A 20,192-nucleotide genomic window follows, 5' to 3' on the forward strand; every position below is an offset into this window, starting at 1 on the left:
TAGGAGTTGAAATAAAGCCACTGTGGCCCCCAAGCCTTTCTAGTAATTATACTTCTGAATGAAATATTCATTATCAATCCTGTTAGCCTTTTTGGAAGACATGAAGATTGCCTTGTAATCCAGGGCAACTAAGATTGTCCATAGAATTTCAAATGATCTAAAGGTTTTTAATTTAGGATAAAGTCTTTATGTGTAGGAATTCCAAACAGAAGACAGTAACTTTGCAAAAGTGATTATCCCCAAGAGGCAGTACTCATTGAAAATACAGATTAAATTCAGATAAACTAGTGGACAACATCCAAAGGGATTTTAATAAAGAGTAGTATGTCTTAAAAACCATATTATCTTGGAGAGTGGTGTTAAGAAGGGTAACTCTATTCTACTCTAGCATTTCTCTTGTTATCAGGAGTTAATTCTAGACTGGGTTTTATTTAGTTCTCATTTCTTAAGTTTATTTGAAAGGCATAAGGTCTTTTTAAAAGAATATGTGTTCAGGGGCTAGAGGAGAAGGTGATATCTGGAAAACTTAAAATTAGATTTAATAAGGTGGCAACCTCTCTTGGTAGCTCCCAAATATTTTATAGCCATTACAGTTATACACTTTGTAAAAATTCTTTATCCCAGATAATTTTTAAACTATTTTTTTATTTGATTAGCTTACCTGCTGACATCAGCACAAATGCAGAAAATAATGCAATTTCATCTTCAGTCAGGTGCATAGAACATAAACTCTTTCCAAATTCAAAGACAAAGCTAATAAAGTCTTCACAACCTGCCAAAATTAAAATAAAGACAGTTTAGGATTTGGTTATTATCTTAGGAGAAAACTATGGGAGAAGGTGAAAGATCTAGTGGTTGCACATCCAGAGGGAAAAGTAATAACATTTCTATAGTTTGAAAACTTGAAAGAAAACTCTGTTTAGCTACCATCACCACCACTACCATCATCATTTAAAAATAATGAGAGTATGCAGAAGAATGAAATAGGATCAATATCTCTCATCACTCACCAAAATTAATTCAAGATGGATAAAGGACTTAAATGTAAGGCATAAAACCATAAGAATTCTAGAAGAAAATGTTGGAAAAATTCTTTTAGATATTGGCCTATGCAAAGAATTTATGAAGAAGACCCCAATGGCAATCAAAACAACAACAAAAATAAATGGGACTTGATTAAATTAAAAAGCTTCTGCATAGCCAAGGAAATAATTAACAGAGCAAACAGACAACCTACAGAATGGGAGAAAATATCCACAAGCTATACATCCAATAAAGGACTAAGAACAACAATCTACAAAGAACTCGAGCAAATCAGCAAGAAAAAAAATCAAACAATCTCATTAAAAAGCAGACAAAAGACATGAACAGAAGCTTCTCAAAAAAAGATAGACAAATGGTCAATAAACATATGAAAAAATGCTCAGTGTCACTAAGCATCAGGGAAATGCAAATCAAAACCACAATGAGATATCACCTTATCCCAGAATGGCTTTTATTAAAAAGTCCAAAAACAATAGATGCTGGCATGGATGCAGAGAGAAAGGAATACTTATACACTGTTGATGGGACTGCAAACTAGTACAACCCCTATGGAAAGCAGTATGGTGATTCCTCAAAGAACTAAAAGTTGACTTACTGTTTGATCCAGCAATCCCACTACTGGGTATTTACCCAAAGGAAAAGAAGTCATTTTATCAAAAAGACACTTGCACTCTAATGTTTATTGTAACACAATTCACAATTGTAAAGAGGAATAATCAACCCAAATGCCCATCAATTCATGAGTGGATTAACAAAATGTGTTATGTGTATACCATGGAGTACTACTCAGCCATGAAGAAGGATGACAATGCCTTTTTGCAACAATCTGGATGGAACTGGAGACCATTATCCTAAGTGAAGTATCTAAAGAATGGAAAAACAAATACCACATGTACTAACTATTAAACTGGAACTAACTGATGAGCACACATGTGCATAGAGGGAAGTAAAACTCAGCAGCAAACAAGCAGGGGGTAGGGGGAAGGACAAGATGGGCAAAAACCTACCTAACAGGTACAGTGAACACTATCTGGGTGATGGGCACACTTGTAACCATGACTCAAGCATTATAAAAGCCATCCATGTAACCAAAAAAAAAAAAAAAAAGAGCAGAGAATCTTTATTGTTGTTAGTTTTTTTTCTCCTTTCCAGTAAAAGCTTTATTATGACGGAGTGGATGTAAAGGAAAAACAGATGTTAACAAGATAAAATATTAAAGTCAAAAGATGACTATGTCTCTTCATCATAAACAGTAATGTTCACTTTAACAGTTTTTATTTGTTTTTATTATTGAAGCTATATTGGTGACTCTGTAATATAACAAGTAAATATGCTCTGAATACTTAAAAAAATAAAAATAATGAGTGAACTTTTGTTGTGATTACTATGTCAAGTATTGCCCTAAGAGATTTCTTTATGCTTCCTCCTATTTCACAATAGCCCTATGAAGGAGGTATTATTATTATTATTATCATCATCATCCCATTTTAGAGGTGAGGAAAATGAGACTTGATAGTCACACAGGTGGCAAGTACAGCCTGAGATGCAAACCAGGCTGTCTGACTTCAGCACCCACACTGTTAACCAATGGAGTCTAACAGCTACAATCTAACTGACATGGTAAATTCACTCATTTGTGTCTTCAATTCTATTTCATCTAAAACACCCTTGAAAATGTTAAATAAATGACACATTCTGGTGATAAAACTATTGCAACTATTTACCAAACTGAAAACAAAGAAAGTGAAAGTCCCCTAAAATAATAATCCAGTCCCTAAAAGACTGGTTAAGTTTGGTATCTATTCTTTCATATATATAGGGCTGTCTGGAAAGTGTCCAGCCATGTAACATGTTCTAGTTATATTAACAATGGCTGGATACTTTCTGACAGCCCTCATATATTTAAATGGCAATGGGCTATACTACACTTAATTATATATACCTTCTGTTATGTAACTTTTTAAAAACATCACTTAACAGCATATCTCGGATATCTTTCCATTCTTCTTAATGACTACATTACACTTTATTTAAATTATAGAAATCCAAAATTATTTACGAATTATGTCATAGTTTTACTTAGCTACACTTTTATGTCTTTGATATCTACATTTCACTCTTATTAATGGTGGTTGTTTCAGGGGTATGGGAGGATGGACTTTTCGGTCTTTGCTTGATTTTATGTAACAAGTCACATCCTCAAAGTTATCTGAATTATACCCCCTGAAAATCCGGTTTTTTAAAATCTGGAAGGGAACTAAAAGGATAGGTAATATAATGAAACTCTAGATCATTACCTGTGATATAAACAAAAAGCTTTTCAGCTATGTGACTTTTTTGTATAGTGACTAAATACAAAGTAAAATAGGTATAAAATCATTTAATTTTTGTTTGCAAATAACCAGTTTCCAATCATCACTTTTACCCAACCCACATGTTTTCCTATATCCCTGATTTAAAGACAAGCCACCTCGATATTTCCTTACCTAAGGATTTGAAGACATCCGGGCTAGCATACTTCCCATCAAAGTACACGGTGTTGTTCTGAGAGTCAAAGGCACGGCACATTCTGATGAACACCACCTCTAGAGAACCTAAGCAGAGGCAGAAATGGTTTAGGTCATTTGATGTCGGTGAGTTTATTTCTAAGGTGCTAACGTGGAGACCCCTTCAGAAACAGAACAATGGGTACTGTGTGCAGTTTGGCTAGTGGGTTCTCAGGGCATCAGCTATCTATCCAAAAGGGTAGAGTTTTCTCCTATAATTAAAGACTATTGTGCTGAGGCTAAGGCCTGTATAACTGAAACAAGGATTGATTTACAAATTACTTCCTTGGCACTCTTCTACCTTGCAACGTAGATTCTCAAAAGTTGCTAGGAAAACATTGATTCATATTTATTAAAACAATTAAAAACAGGAATTCTTCCTAACAAATTATAAACTCCAGAGGACCTGGAGTGTAGAAACAAAATACAGGTGATACTAAAATTTGGGAATGCAAGTGTCTTTCAAATTAATCTTTGCACCCAGAAGAGAAGCAAATTGGGAGGGAATATTTTCTAAATATGGCTCAAAACCCTTTAAAAAGAATTCAGTTTCTGCTAAGAAAAACTTGAGCTATTATCAATCAAGAAAAACTTGAGCTACACCTGGAGTGTAGAAACAAAATACAGGTGATACTAAAATTTGGGAATGCAAGCGTCCTTCAAATTAATCTTTGCACCCAGAAGAGAAGCAAATTGGGAGGGAATATTTTCTAAACATGGCTCAAAACCCTTTAAAAAGAACTCAGTTTCTACTAAGAAAAACTTGAGCTATTATCAACGGAGAAAAACTATTCCTGACACCTTCCTTACCAAGCATTTCTTTAATAAGTAGGTGAAAGCAGGTTAGGGAGAGATCTCAAAATTCACTTGCAAAGCACATACCTGCTTTTAGAAGCACAATTTGATCGTTTTGACACAGTTCCATAAATCCATCAATGCGTTTGGCAAACTCCACCACATACTGTATAGCTTCTGTAATTTTGATGGCACACAATTGCCACATCACCTCCCGCTGCTGTTAAAGAGGGAAACACATTAACATACTCCAGGAAGATGCTATGCTATGTAGCAGAAGCTTAGAAGAAGAGTCATGAAAGCAAAGCATGGCACTGTGTTAGCCCTGGGCCACAGAGAATAGCAGAGTGAGATCTTCTTAGAAGCAATTATTTTGCCTCGGGAAATTTAACACCACTTTACTGGGGGAAGGGAAGAAAAGGAGAGTGGATTGAATTTACTATGTACCTATTATAAGCTAGGTGCTTCATGATATCCTTGTTTTAATTCATTTTCATAAGCATATTTTTTTATTTTCCAGAAATGGACACTAAAGCTCACAGAGGTTTCACAGCTAGTAAGTACAAGAGCTAGGACTCAAATCCAAGCATCTCTGACTCTAAAATCCCATTTCACATGCCTTGTTGCTTCTTACTGTTTTCTTGCTTCTCTTTTGTAGCTTTGGCTGCTGATGTGTTGCTATTCCCCAACTTGTCATGTTAAATTCCTTTTATATACTCCTCTCCATTCACTTACAGAGTGACCTGGATCTGTTGTGTTATTCACTTATTTCCCCAATCTTAGTTTAAGACTGATTCCACCAATATGACGGGGTGGAAGAAACACTGACTTAGGAGCCAGGAGTCATGGTCTGGTCCTGCTGTTTCACCCTCCAGCCATATGCCAAGGGATGTTAGTTTCCTCATATGTCAAATGAAGGGGAGGATTAGCCTAGACAGTCTTGTCGATCAGAGTGTTTTATAAAGAAAGGTAAGCAGCAGTACTATTTGTTAGCCTCCTATTGCTAGATTCAGATTAGAGTTATGATCATAGCTTCCAAACTTTTTTTGTACACACTCTCTAAACGCCTTCTTTTTAATCTCTGGAAACATCAGGCTGAGATTATTTTACATCAACTTCCAGACTTAAAACCTTCCATTGTGATATCAGGACAAATCTCAATTCATTTAGGCTTTTGGAATCTGCTTAATCTAGTCCCCTGTTGACAAATGGAAAGAGAGATATGTGCACACTTATAAAGCACAATAAAAATTGTTTGTTATTGCTGAAATTTCACATGCTGGCATCTCAGTAAAATGGCAAAACTTCAAGTACATGAGCAGCTCTGGAAGAAAGATTTTTCAACCAGAAAGAAATCTGATATCTGATGAAAGACACTCATTCTTTGGTCTGTTTGAACTCTTGACCAAATCTCCTGTACCCATACCAGTCCCAATGTTGCCTCAATCCTAGGAAAAAGTCCTCAGATTATACCTTGTTTTGATAGTTCTCAATCTCTTCCTGCAGAAAGGTCTGCCACGTTATCTGCTGGAGCTCTTCTCTCAAGTATTGGCAGGTTTCCAGATGTGATTTAGATATATTCTGTGCAAGGTGTTCTAAGGAGAAAACAGGACATCACAAAATGAAAAACCAAGTTCTTCTTTGGATAATCAGTGGTTTAATATTTACTTTAAAAATTAAGAAGTATAAAGCAATGTGCTGAACTAGTTTTGATTATCTTTACACATTTAAACAAGCAATTTGGAACTCGTCTGTACTTGGGAACATGAGGCTGGAGGACAGGGGCTTTGCAAAGCCAACATTTGAAAATAAGGCTTGATGACTTTGAAGCTCCTCCTGACCTTGACCTTGTTCTGTGTCTTTATACCAATATCTAGGAATGAATGACCTAGGTAGGTACAGGAAATGATTGACATGGCTTCTTCCTGGCATTTTTATGAAGTCATATCTGCCACATACATTGACCCGGGGAAGATTATTCTTATTCTTGAAAAACTAGGAAATGATATTCTTTTACAATGACAGCTATGCATTTCTTTTTTTTTTTTCCTGCAAACTGCAGAAAAAGCATTACTGAAAGGCTACCACATGGCTTTGTATAGTGTAATTGTTAAGACATAGACTTGAGCTAGACTATTTGGGTCTGTATCTCAGCTATGCAACTTACTAGCTGTGTGATCTTGGGTATATTACTTAACCTCTCTGTGCTTTGGTTTCCTCATTTTTAATATGAGAAAAATAGTACCTATTTCATAGGGTTGCTGTGAGAATTAAATGAGTTGAGCACTTAAAACAGGGAGGATTACATAGCATGTAACACAAAACATTAATTATTATTATACTTGAGTGTAGGGGGTTTGAAGATATTAAAAAAATAGATGCCAAAGAATTTTCTCTAGGAATTTATAATCTGCTGAACATGTATGGACATACTGAAAGGACAATTCAAGACATTAGATGAAAAGCATAAAGTTGAACCATATCAGAAGAGAAAGAAAAGAATAATATCTGCGATCAGAAAATGGACAGATTCACGTTGGCTTAGTGGATGTAGGGGATGCTTCTTTGCAGGGGAACATCTGCACCGGACCCTGAAGGATGGCCCACCTCAGTGGTGTCAGGAGGTGGGCCAGCTCCATGTAGGAGGGATGGTGCATGAAGGAACAAATATGTCATTTATAGGGAACAGGTCTTCGTGATAAAGCAATATTGTCAAAATAGAAATATAGACAGGTTAAGAGTTCAAGTCCTGAGCTTGAATGTTAGGATTGAGTCTGGACTTGATGTAACAAAAAGAATCAGCAGGATTCTCAAGGGAAAGGTGACATTGAAAATTGTATCTGGGGAAATAGGGCAAGCACTTTTGTGCGTGGTGGATTGGAGCACAGAGAGGCTTGGGCAGGTAGGAAGTAAGAAGCTGCTGGAGTCTAGATGGGAGGGACTAAGAGCTTGGAGCAGGTTGGTGGTAATGGTTATGGATGGGAAGGGTGACTGAAGAAGTTTTCTGAAAAGAATAGACAAGATTCTGTGAATGTGAAACCATACCAGAAAATAATCCCCCTCTCAGGGTCTTGAATTTGTAATAGTCAAGTCATTTAAAAGAAGGGTGCTGAATGCAAACTTGGCAACACTAGTAAGAGTGTCTATTTGTATGAAATTTGTTACTGCTTTCTTCAAACAGAAGCAGACTTGTTTGTGTGAAGAAAGCGCAGGTTCACTTAAATGGAGCTTGAAACCAGAATCTCCTTAGAGATGTTGAAACATAATAAACCCTAATGGCCCTACTTGGCAAAACACAGACACCAAAACAGCAAAAACAAATAACGTGGAAAATAAAACACAAACAAAAGAAAAAAATGTAAAGGAAAGAAAGAGACAGGGAGAAACTGAGAGAAAGAGGGAGAAGCCAGCAGATTACGTCTTAGAATCAATGCTTGTGAAAAGAAGAGTAAAGACAAAAAATGATGGGGATTCAGAAACTAGCATAGAAATGTATACATAAGGTAGTGAACCGTCTCCTAGAAAGAGCACTCACAATATAAGATAGTTTCTAGAATGTAAACTGATTTCTGCAGATATGAAAAAAAAATGATGAAAATGAGTGGTCCCAGGGAAACAGGGGAAATCTTGTGGGGTGAACCACGGGGAGAGGCTTATGCCATTTTCTTCCAAGTTATGCTTTTTTTTCCAGTTAATAAGACAGTGAGCATCTTGTTTCACTTTGTTCTAAAAAATATTGCCACTGATCCCCCCCTATTTAGAAGAGCCAATGGGAAGTGAGACGTCGAACCCTGCAGTGTGTGTGACATGTCAGCAGAGGGCAGTGGCTGCATTCACACCAACCGCTCGCCAACTGCCTTTGATTCCAGTTCACAGTGGATTTGGCAAGTGTAAGATTTGAGACACTTGGCTATTTTTAAATCTCCATTTTCAGCAAAGAAGAACATGGGCAGACTGAATAAAAGTTGAGGATTTAGTGTGGTCTCTCAGAGAAACAGTCTGGAATAGTGAAATACCTTGGAACTAGGAGTTTGGGAGACCTGGTTTCTGGTCTGAGCTCGGCAGGTATCTGTCTCACTTTGTGGCTGGGCAAGTCAGTTTACCTCCTCAAGCACGACTGCTTCATCAGTGCAGCCAAAATCTACATACTTCACATGGAAAATCCTGGCTTCTGCATTAGTCACAAATTTTTATGGTGGGAAGGAACGTTAGACATCATCTGGTCCAAACTCTCCTTATTTTACAAAAAATAACAATAATGATCATAATAGTTAATGCTTATATAACATTTACTGTGTGCCAGACCCATATAATTTATATCTATTCTGAATATATATATGTATTTTTTCCCCTCACTTAATTCATACAACTCCAGGAGGAAGGTATTAGTATTATCTCCATATTACAGGTGAGGAGACTGAGCCACGCTGAGGTTAAGTGACTTCTTCAAGGTGTCACAGCCGGCAAGTGGCGGAGCTATGATTCAAACACAAGACAAGTTGGCCTCAGGGTCTGTGCTCTCAACCTTTACATTCTGTGGGTCAGGGAACTGCAGCTTGCAGAGGTTATGCGACTAATTCTGGGTTGAACAACTTACAGCAAGGCTAGGGCAACAAGCCACATAAGTTGACTTCTTGTCTCATGCTTTGCCCAACATATCAGTCATTGCTCCTGCACGGAGCTTCAGTTATTTATTTATAGTGCTACAATTAGCACTTTTTTCAAAAAATAAAGATGAACCTAAGTTGTTTATCTACAATGGATAATTCAGGTACTAATTGTACAGCAAGGGCAAAATTTCACCCTAGCCAAGGATGAAGAAGACACATTTTCCACTGAAAGTAATAGATACTATTATTGAAAGAAGACTTGGACCTAGGATATGTTAATTTACAGTTTTATTTCCCTATTGTACAATTGGTTTCATTTGTTTAAAACCTGATGACAAAGTTTAGCCTCAAATGAAGTCAAGAGTCTCAGTTAAAGAGAGAGCAGACCTAAAGCCCCCAAGAAAATATCAGGGAACTTTATAGCTTCAGGAGCAGCAAGACGTGGGGGCCACTTTTATGGTACTCTTAGCTCCCTGAACTACAATATATAAGTAAATGGGATAGAAAATTAGAGCCCAATTATATTCTTTCCAGACAAATTCTGGTTTAGTTTTGGATTTGAGACTATTCCTAGTAATGAATTCATTTAATTCATGCTGGAAAAATGCCACAACACACGTGAAGAATCTGTAATTTAAAAGAACAGAGAGAAAATATGAGGGCCAGGGCTCCCAGACTGCACTGGGAAGTGACCACCAAGGAAGAGGAAGGTGACTTGCCTGGGAGCCTCAGGGAATCGGCTTGGCCATTCTGGCCCCACCTGGGTATTAGTGTACTTTTAGCCAAAGTGCCACGTTCAAGGGCAACACTTTGCCTAAGGCCTACGGGTTTATTTCAGATTGAACATTTGACAAGCAAACGGGACAGATTCACTAGTATTAATGGTTAGATGGAAGCAAACCTAAAGTGAGTCAGGTCATTTTTCATGGTATCATGTCAGCTTTCAATCAAATCCTTATTCATATCTGAAAATTTTACTTTCATTACAGTTCTGCTTAAGGCTCAGCCAACCAAGATTTCATGACAAAAATGGAAGGGTTTTGTTCTAGTTCAAGAAAAAAAAAAAAAAAAATCAAACCTACCTCTGCTCAGCTTGGCTTCTAGTTCAGAGGTTTCTCTGTTAATCAAAAGAGCTGCAATACACCTTTAATGCTGTTCAGTGGTTAAAGACCAGGCTTAAAATGTCCCTGCTCTTGAGGATTTAAATTTAGACCCATAAAGAGATGCTTGTGTAAAAACCGTAAAGAACATTCAATTTGTTCTATTTGGAGAAAGATTTTACTGGAAATATAAATTTTCACTTAAAAGATGTTTGATGGGGTACAGAGGTGGAGAAACCGTCTAAAGAACACAGCCATTATTTCTGTGAACTGAGGATTTCTGTGCTCAAGTCAGAACCTGCTGGTTCTTTGCCATCTGAAGTCTTCATTCTCTCCTCGTATTAACTTAGTCATCTCCACAGCAACTAATTGAAATATCCCAAAGGATTATAACCTTGTGTGAGGAATCACCAGGAGGAACAGATCAAATTCTAAAACTACAAAGGTTCTTATCAAAGTTTCTCTAATAATAGTGCTGTACTTAAAAATCGATTAAAAATAGCAGAGGATGTTAACACAACTTCCTTGAAATGGAAAGTTTTCCATTGTCTGTGTTATCAACATTTCTAGGTCACATCTCCCAAGCAGCAGCAATGTCCCAGCAATAAGAAAATGACATTTTTTTTTTTTTTGGCACGGTGAGCCTTTTGTGAAATACATCGATTTTGTCAGCATGTCCATCATCAGCGCATTTTGGCTAGTAAAGAAGCTAATTTCCGCTTAACATTTACAGTATATATCAGGATGGAAAAACTGAAAACCTACAAGGGCTGTGCAGGTGATATAAATGGGAAAAGTGGGGTGGGCCCATCAAAAGGTGTTAGCTAGCCCCTGGCTAGTGCCTGTTGGCTGCTGACATTCACAAATGCTGGCCCAGTGTAAATAGATCATTCCCCCCACCCCACAAGAAGCTGATATAACTGTCCAAGTTTAAATTTTAGCAATAGATTAAAAAATTTTAAAACTCTGCACTGGCTAAAAAAATATGCCTATGGGCCAGGTTCAGTTTGTGGACTGCTGTTTTTTGTCATCTTAGGTATACAGCAATACCTGGAATATAACACAAGTAAATAACTAATGAAGTTAATGTGATCATTCCCCGAGCTGACAGTTTTCTGCAGAACTTAAAGACTGCTTACGACTATTTTGTCCCATTCTGATGCTGAGAGGTCAATGCATTTATTGCATATACCAAGGGAAACAGCAGACGGTCAAAAAAGCAAGGGGGAAAGCTGGAGTATGAAGTGGCCCACACAGGCGGTAAAGGTGAATTTTATCATTTTAGTAATATAACCCATTAGAGGAAGGTCAACCGTACCCCTTTTATTTCAAAGGGCATGAGTGGAGCATCCCAGTAGAAACATGCATGCCATTACCTAATTCTGCCATGGACACAGTTGGGGACGTCTCTCCATTGGTGAACGAACAGTAGGGAAAGAAGCCTGATGCTGGTGTGTAGTCACATATTGGTTCTGGTTTGATTCCATTGATATCAAGACCTGACTGGTCTGGGGAAGGCTGTATGTCCAGGTAGAAGCTGCTGACAGCAGAGTCTGCCTTGCTCCCCTCGGGAGTGTGCCCGTCAATGTAGGTGCTGAGGTCGTCGTGAAGTTCCGTCAGCCCGTTGGCCGAGATGTTGTAGGTGGGTGTCAGCGGCTCGGCCTCTCCAGGCTGCTGTTGGTGGTCGCGCTGCTGCTGCTGCATCCGGTGTTTCTGCACTTCTGCATACAAGCTGTCTCTCTGCTTTTTTGACATTCGGCCAAATTTTACAGCTGGAAGAAAAAAGCCAAACCACACCATATACAATGTGCTTTTCTTCATTATCCTCTCCTGTGTGCTTTAGGGTTTCCTTTGAAGTCTCAGACAAGCTCCATCCAAAACCACAGGACCACAAAATAAAGATATCATCCAGAGGTAAGGACAGCCCCACCTCACACAGGCTTACTTACTCCACACCCGCAACAGCAAAACATACATCCCAGAGAAACTAACGTCCCAGAAACAGAGGACAGCCCTGGAGAGATGCCACCTCTGCCTTCCCGCTGTCACATCCCCTGGGCTCCCTGGGTACCACCGATATGTAACTTCACACACGTGCTCACTCTCCATCTGTGCTGCTGGCCCGCAGGGCCCGCTTCTCTCCAGTGCTCAGCCCAGGTGCAAGGCTGCAAAGACTCACAGGGCTCATCGAGGCATAAGCAGTTAAACCTCAACTTTCATTCAGTTCACTCTTCCGTACACTTGAATGAGGTTCTCCTCGATCAAGCAGCCAGATCTGGGTCTTCAATTCGAGGCCTGAACAGACTGGACAAGGCCATTGTAACTCCCTGAATTACATCTGAGTCTATGTGACCTGAGAAGCCCCTTGCTCCACCTATGGGTCACGGCAGCCCCCGTGAAACCCTTGGGCCCATATTTAAATGATACTTTCTGCTGTTCTCATTTAGCCTCAAGTGAAGACAGCATCAGGATTTGGGAAGAGCAAAGGAGGTATAAGACCCCTGTTGGATGGGTCTGTATTTGCAACCCTTCTCCTTGGGAGGTGCCCCCATATTAAAGTGGAATAATGGCTGTAGTAACTTTCCAGTTTACTCAGAATCTCAAATGATTTCTCCCGAAACACCCAGATAATTTTTTAAAAAAACCCAAACCCTATGATTTCCTGGTCTGAATTCTCCCACTAACTCGTTTATTTCTCAGCTAGACTCTGCATATCCAGATGAAGCCTCTGCTGGAGGGATTTAGTTCCCCTAATTGATTATGGTTACATTTATACCTGATGGGGTGGATGAGTTCATCCATTTGACTGTCATCATAGTTACATGAGTCTGGGGTGGGAGGCAGGAAGGATGGACGTGACATTGAGAACCAAGGCCACCATACTGGCCAGCTGGTAGATTCTTTTCCTGCCAAGGAGGACACACTGTCCTTTCACACAGAGGAAACAAGTGAGCTGGAATACTGGTCAATTTTCAGTTTTCACGACTCAGATAACAAACCTGGGTGGAGCTGGTTAGATAGCAGTCAGGCTGATGTGGGCTCTGAATTTCAGGCCCCTAATTTTATAAGCCACAAACTTTCCTCCCAGCCTATGACAACTTACGCTATTTCTTATATGCAAAATTGCCAGAAGGCATACCGAAGATCTTTAATTTTTTTGAAAAAAAAAAAAAATACTCCAGAACACCCAAAGGGATGAACACCCATAGATGAAATTCATTCTGCTGTGACTCTGCAATTGTGTTTTAACTTTTGCCTTACTATTAACAACAGTAATCATATCATCCTGTGAGTGAATAAAAGGACCCGCTTTTGAGAAAAAGCACCCACACATTGTGATTTTAACTTCCAAGCTCATAAGAGATACACCTAACTTTGTCAGTTTAGTACCACTGGATGTTGAAATCTGCAGAGTTGCATGTCACAGGAATTTCTGAGAATATGATACAAGTACTGTGATTTGTATCTTCCAATGAGAAAAACTCCACTTTTGTAGCTGTGCACAGGGTGGTCTCTTAGGATATGTAGGAACAAAAGTGCACTCGTGCCTGGGAGGGTGCACAGGCACTAAGGACATCTGATTACGGGGAAGGCAGGCTTTTGCAAAGCCTGCCCTGCATTCTAAAGTATTTTTCCACAGGCTGAAATTCCACTGGAGGAGACATTTTCCTTCAAAGGGATCTCTTAAGAGATCCAGCTGGTATAGTTGGAAAAATCCTTAAAATGGACCCGCTGTACTTTCTGCCCAGTTTCCACGTGTAAGCATAACTGTCTCAAAATCTGGTGTTGATTATTCAGTGCACTTAAGATCATTTTCTAGGAAGATCTTGAAATGTTTTGTTATTGAATGGCAGAGCCATGCTTTGCACTCTTTTCACACATCCTGCAAATGTACAAATATTTGGCTTCGGCACGTGATTCCCAATATCCAGTCAGCATGAAAGCCACTTCATCCCAGCCTTCAATGAACTTAATAGTGTAAGGCAAGTAACAATCAGTTCTGGCTCGTGTTTCCTGCAGGGGGGAAAATGCCTACAGGAGGTATATTTATGAAGGCCCTCAGATGACACTTACCTCCAATCAATCCACCCACCTGTCATGTCTGAAGCATCAAGAATCTGAAGGTGTTCTGACCACATGACACTTCTCCTCCACACCACGCCCACCCATCTGCCAGTCAGCTGACCCCAACAGAGCCCGGGAGGAAGCAACCGCTGAGAATGCCATGAAGCTGCCAGAGGAGCCGTGAAGGGGACAGTGAGGAGGTGGGCAGAGAGGGCACATTTTGGCAGATCTGGTCCAGGCTTCCGAAGACACTTTCACAACCCCATGCTACCGTACAACTCAAGCTGTGAGAGCTCACCGTCTCGAGACATCCCTACGGCAAGGCATTTCTGTAATCGACAGTGTTGGCAGCGGTTTCTACTGGTTCGATCAATCAAACAGTTCTTCTGACGAGGACAGGAGTAGGTGGCATTGCTTTGCTGACTTCTCCTGAAAAAGCCCTGCGATTCAGTTATAAAATGCAAAACAGGTTAGTGTCGGTTCGAGCGGTAGGATACCAAAGGCGGTGTACTAAGCACCAAGCGGCATTAATATTTAATGGAGAATTAAACTTGTAGCAGAATCATCCAGGAGACCATTAATGAAATTAAAGTCACTTCTTTTTCCTTGAGTAAAATTGATCCCCAGAGCCTAATCCTCTGTCCCTTACACATGCAAAACTTTCTTTAATGTCAGTAGACAATTGCCTAGGAAAAAGGCACAGGATCAGTTTCCTTTCTTGGCCTCTGAGGCCTCTGGTGCAAAAGCAATGTGCTTGATGGCATGATACAGAGGGACTTCCCTTTAACCTTTATCTCCAAAACATTTTTAGCAAAATACACACAAAACACTTCCCTGGAATGTCCAGAATTATGGTACACCGTGGTAATCTCCATCAGCCCACTTAAATCCGTGGCCCTTTCAGCATTTCTCACTCCTCAAGTCCGAATCTACCATCCCAAGCAGCTAGATGACACTTGCATGGATTATTCTGGCAGATCAATCAGACTGGGAATACTACTTCAGCCCCGACAGTTTGGAAGTAGCATGTATTCAGATCATGGCCTTTAAGATTTAACAAATCCAATCTGATGCTCATCAAGTTCTTCTCATGTGTCAAGCACTGTTTTGGAAATAAGAGGGTGTACAGAGATGCAGAAGGAGCTACTGACCTCAAGAATTTTTTTTCTGGTTATTTTTTTGCTAACTTCCTGAGCTGGATTCGTAGCTCATTAATTTTCAGTGTTTATTCTTTTCTTAAAGCTTGAAGTTTTCTTTTCAATTATATTTAGCAGCATACTATGAAAATACTATGCAGTATTTGCATTATCATTCAGTTGAAAACATGTTCTAATTTTTCAATAGATTTTTTTCTTTAACCCTTCTGTGATTTAGAAGCTTTCTTGCTTTCTTTCTTTTTTTTTCCTTTCTTTTTTTGAGACAGGGTCTCACTTTGTAATCTCAAACTCCTGGACTCAAGTGGTCCCCCTGCCTCAGCCTTCTGAGTAGCTAGAACTACAGGTGTATGCCATCATGCCCAGCTAGTTCTTCAATTTTTTGTAGAGATGGGGGTCTCATTATGTTGCTCAGGCTGGTCTTGAACTCATGGCCTCAAACAATCCTCCCACCTCAGCCTCCCAAAGTGCTAGGATTACAGGCATGAGCCATTGTGCCCAGCCAGCATAATTCTTAATTTCCAAACACATGGGGGGTTTTGGTTATCTTTTTATTGTTGACTCATCTTTCAGTGGTTTTGCAAGCTAGGGAGATACGCAGAAGAAAAATAAGGTAACTAGAGTCATTTCTATGAAGCAGAGCCATGACGGGTACAAAAGAGAATGATTGTCCTCAAAGCTTTACTGGCGAAGATAGATGACCCCAACAAAGGGGACAAGTGGCTAGAGGGGAGGTAAAATCCTGAAGAATCACAGCGTGGTAGGCAAACTGATAAGGGTACTCTCTCACCGAAAGATTTTTTGAGAGGCCAATTTGGCAGTTGTATCAAAATCATTAAAAGTAAGCGTACTCATGGAAGCAGTAATAACTTTTTAAGAACTACACTTTAATTTTTTTTTTTTTTTTTTGAGACAGAGTCTCACTCTATTGCCCAGGCTAGAATGAGTGCCGTGGCATCAGCCTAGCTCACAGCAACCTCAAACTCCTGGGCTCAAGCGATCCTTCTGCCTCAGCCTCCTGAGTAGCTGGGACTACAGGCATGCGCCACCATGCCTGGCTAATTTTTTCAATATATATTTTTAGCTGTCCATATAATTTCTTTCTATTTTTAGTAGAGATGGGGTCTCGCTCTTGCTCAGGCTGGTCTCGAACTCCTGAGCTCCAACGATCCACCCGCCTCGGCCTCCCAGAGTGCTAGGATTACAGGCATGAGCCACCACGCCCAGCCAAGAAATACACTTTAAAGGAATATTAAGAACAGTCCAAAGATTTTACTACAAGGGGGCTCTTCACAGCACTATCTTTATATAAAAAAATTTAGAAAGATCCTAAATGTCCAATATCAGTGAATTGAAAGAGACATATTGTATGTTCATACAATAGAATTCAGCAACCACTAAAATGGTATTTTAGAAATATAATTATTGAGGCAGGGTACAGTAGCTTACCCCCATCTTTACCAAAAATAGAAAAATTAGCCGGGCATGGTGGTGCACACCTGTAGTCCCAGCTACTCGGGAGGCTGAGGCCGGAGGATCGTAGGAGCCCAGGAGTTTGACATCGCAGTGAGAGCTATGATGACTCTACTGCACTCTAGTCTCGGTGACAGAGCAAAACCCTGTCTCAAAAAAAAAAAAAAAAAGGCAGCTAAAGAACTAATAATTCAAAAGATTGGGGGGTAAAAAAGGAACCCATATATTTTATATAGAAGAAACTTTGGAAAATTATGTCACAAATTGTTGGCTCTTGTTGGTAGGGCCAATCAGATTTTCATTTTCTTTTTGTTTATCTGTGTTTTCTGATTTTTTTCCCCCATAATATGCAGGTGGAAAGGTGCATGAAATGAGCTACTTGGAAAGAACAAGCTAGTACATCTTTCTGTTGTGAAGCTGGAGGCCTTTGTGGACCAAGTTGATGTATATGACCTCAGTTCTCACTTCTTTACTTTGGAAAACTAACCTGGGATGGGATGCGGCAGGACCCTGATTCCTGACCCCCTCTCGCTTTCTGCCAAGCTGCTTGCTAACCTCCACAAGGGCAGGGCTGGGGGCCCAGCATCTCAGACTGTCTTTCTGTTGCACTTTAAGTCTATCTTACATCAAGTCTGGCCTCTTCTGTGACACAATCTCTCTCTTCTCAAGATATCTAAAGCTGTGGTTTTTTTGGTTGTTTGTGTGTATGTTTTTTCCCCTGTAAAAGGAAGTGAGAAGAAGCAAAGCTTTCTTTGGGATTTAATGGACAGAATTCAAGAAAATATAAATGGTCCCAGAGGTGGATAATCCTTAGAAAGCGATACCAAGAGGTCAGCTGTTGTAGGTATTCATTTTCCTCTGAGACACGTAATCTCTGTCAAAGCTGAAAGGTGTTTATCTCTTTCTCAAGAGTCTCCTACCACTCAGTGGGTTTGTCCTCACCGTGGGTCCCAGGATCAGGCATTTATTTGCTTTTTCTTTAGTTGGAGTAGAATTTGTTTGTTTCACATTAAGCCTGTTACAGTTTGTTTTACGATCATTTTTTCCTTTAAATGGGACCAGTCCTTGAGGGCTGCCAAGCTATCTCCTAGATATCCCTTCTACAGACCAAATCACACCATGCCATCTTTGGTGCTAGGCTCTTTCCCACCGTTAGTATTTCTCAGGGTCCTCTCCAATATCTTCACTGCTTTAGAAAGTCTGTACTCTGGAACTAGGCACAGCTTTTGAATAATGGTTGCGTCATTAATGGAAAGGATGCAACTTTTTAGTTTCCACTTACTCATTTAACGTCAAACCATCGTGCATAAAGTTCCAACTGTTAGCACAGAGGCCACATAGAACCATCGGTTTGCTCTGCTACAAGGGAACTCTGAGAGGGCATGAGGATGATGATGACAGATAGATTATCAATCTTAATGAGTGCTTGTATTAATCATGTCTTTTTAGTCTATATTTTTGAATGCTTTGCTATCTTAGGGCCTTGCAGACCCTGGAGAGACTGCCCTTCCTGGGGCTAGCTAATTCCTACAGATGGCAGGCACCCTGCCTACAGTATGCCTTTCATGTCCAAACCAACCATGCAGAACCCACACCCCAACCACCTCCTTATCAGGCTCTTATACTTCCAGCCACTATCCCCCTACCCCAATCATTTCAGGACCAGGTACCAGACAACTAGGGACAGCCCCTATGGCCAGCACCCTCTGTAATCATTCCAACTAGTCAATCCTAAACCTGCTCACCCTGCCCTGCGTGTTCCTTCATGTGGAAACCACGATAGAGGCTCTTGCCCATGTTTCCCCCTCACCCCCTTCACCGACCCTTGTGCTTCCCCATGGGGCTCCCTGCATGGAGTGCCAGGGATCCTGTTTCTAGGGATTTGTCAGTACAGTAGTCCCCTCTTATCCGGGGTTTCCAACTTTCAGTTACCTGTGGTCAACTGTGGTCCAAAAATATTAAGATACTTTGAGAGAGGGAGAGACACCACATTCACATAACTTTTATTACAGTATATTGTTATAACTGTTCTATCTTATTATTGTTGTTAATCTGTTACTGTGACTAATTTATAGATTAAACTTTATCATAGGCATGTATATATAGGAACAAACATAGCATGCATAGGGTTCAGTACTATCCGAGGTTTCAGGCATCCACTGAGGGCCTTGGAATGTATCCCCCGAGGTTAAGGGGGACTGCTGTATAATGAACTTCTTCCTTCATGATAGTCATTTCCATATCTGTGTGACTTTAGAGTATCTGATTAAAACAAATCCTGGTACCATTAAAACAGTACTTACTATGTACCAGGCACCTCATGCTTTATGTGGATTGTGACATTGAATGGTGACAAGGGCAATATAGGGCGGGAACTATCACTTCCCTGGTTGCAAGGCTGAAGAAACTGAGGCTGGGGTAGGTGCAGTGACTTGCTCAGAGTCCCACTTCTAGCACGGGGCAAAGCCAGGATACGAACTCACATAGTTTAATTCCAGAACTCACACTGTTACCCTTTTTGTTTTTCTGCTTCTCTTGTGTGCCAAAAGAATTCCTCTTTGGTTGTTCTCATAGAGGGTGACCATTAAATTAGGCAGTGTGAAAAAACAAGGTATACATAGTAAAGGAGCAGGACTGATCTACTCTGAAATTAGTGTTTTCCTTCACATTAGCCCCTTTAGCTGACCCAGGTTGTCACTGCCCAGACATTTTACAAAATTCTCTTTTGCAGCTGCATCTTCATTTGGGTTAGAAGTCACAAAAGAAAATCAGTCTCATGATTACCCATAATTTCCCCTCATTTCCGACCAGAAGTATTATGCCCCCTTTGCTTCACCTTACTTATTTCCAAATCACTTGGGCTCATTTAAAAAATAAACAAACAAACAGCAAAACTTACTGCAAGAGCCCAGAGTCACTATCATTCAAGATGTCTGAGTAATTAAGCCATAAATTGCAAGGCATTCCATATGTGCTTTGAGCAGCGGCACTGCGGCTGGAACTAATATCTGGCTTCCACGCTATCTGCTTGGAAGAGGGCTACGCTTACTCAGATGTCTCAGTTTTGAAGGTTTGGGGGGAGCAAGCAGACACACCTTATGTTTCACAACACTATTTATGCCTCAGTTGAGTCAGCTGAACACATGCCTGCTAAAAAGTTCTGGGAGTGGCATAGCTAGGAACCAGAAAAGAGATCTTTCTTTTGGACTAAGTCAACAGAGTCACCCCCACAAGGAGAGCTATCAAATATCAGATGCGAGGGGTCAAGTGGCATTATAAGGTGAGAGCTGAGAAGGGAGAAACAGGGAAAACCTCCATGACTCAGACAAACGCTGAATTTTGCATTTCAGACAGAATGAGGGTTTGGTCATTGTCTTCTTTTTTTTAAAATGTCTTCTTTACAGC

The 20,192-nt window shown here is 40.1% G+C and overlaps 1 protein-coding gene across 1 annotated transcript in view; it reads right to left on the bottom strand.

The window, feature by feature from the left end:
- The window catches only part of RORA (RAR related orphan receptor A), a 96,672-nt gene that overhangs the window by 11,627 nt on the left and 64,853 nt on the right, over positions 1 to 20,192 (bottom strand). Inside the window, exons 3-8 of the mRNA XM_045530568.1 lie at positions 14,459 to 14,600; positions 11,472 to 11,867; positions 5,859 to 5,980; positions 4,473 to 4,605; positions 3,531 to 3,638; positions 662 to 772 (exon numbers count right to left, since the gene is read on the bottom strand). Coding sequence (XP_045386524.1) covers positions 662 to 772; positions 3,531 to 3,638; positions 4,473 to 4,605; positions 5,859 to 5,980; positions 11,472 to 11,867; positions 14,459 to 14,600 — 1,012 coding nt within the window. The remainder of the gene's footprint in view (positions 1 to 661; positions 773 to 3,530; positions 3,639 to 4,472; positions 4,606 to 5,858; positions 5,981 to 11,471; positions 11,868 to 14,458; positions 14,601 to 20,192) is intronic.

The sequence above is a fragment of the Lemur catta genome, chromosome 1 (genome assembly GCF_020740605.2).
Source record: "Lemur catta isolate mLemCat1 chromosome 1, mLemCat1.pri, whole genome shotgun sequence".
Classification (NCBI taxonomy): domain Eukaryota; kingdom Metazoa; phylum Chordata; class Mammalia; order Primates; family Lemuridae; genus Lemur; species Lemur catta.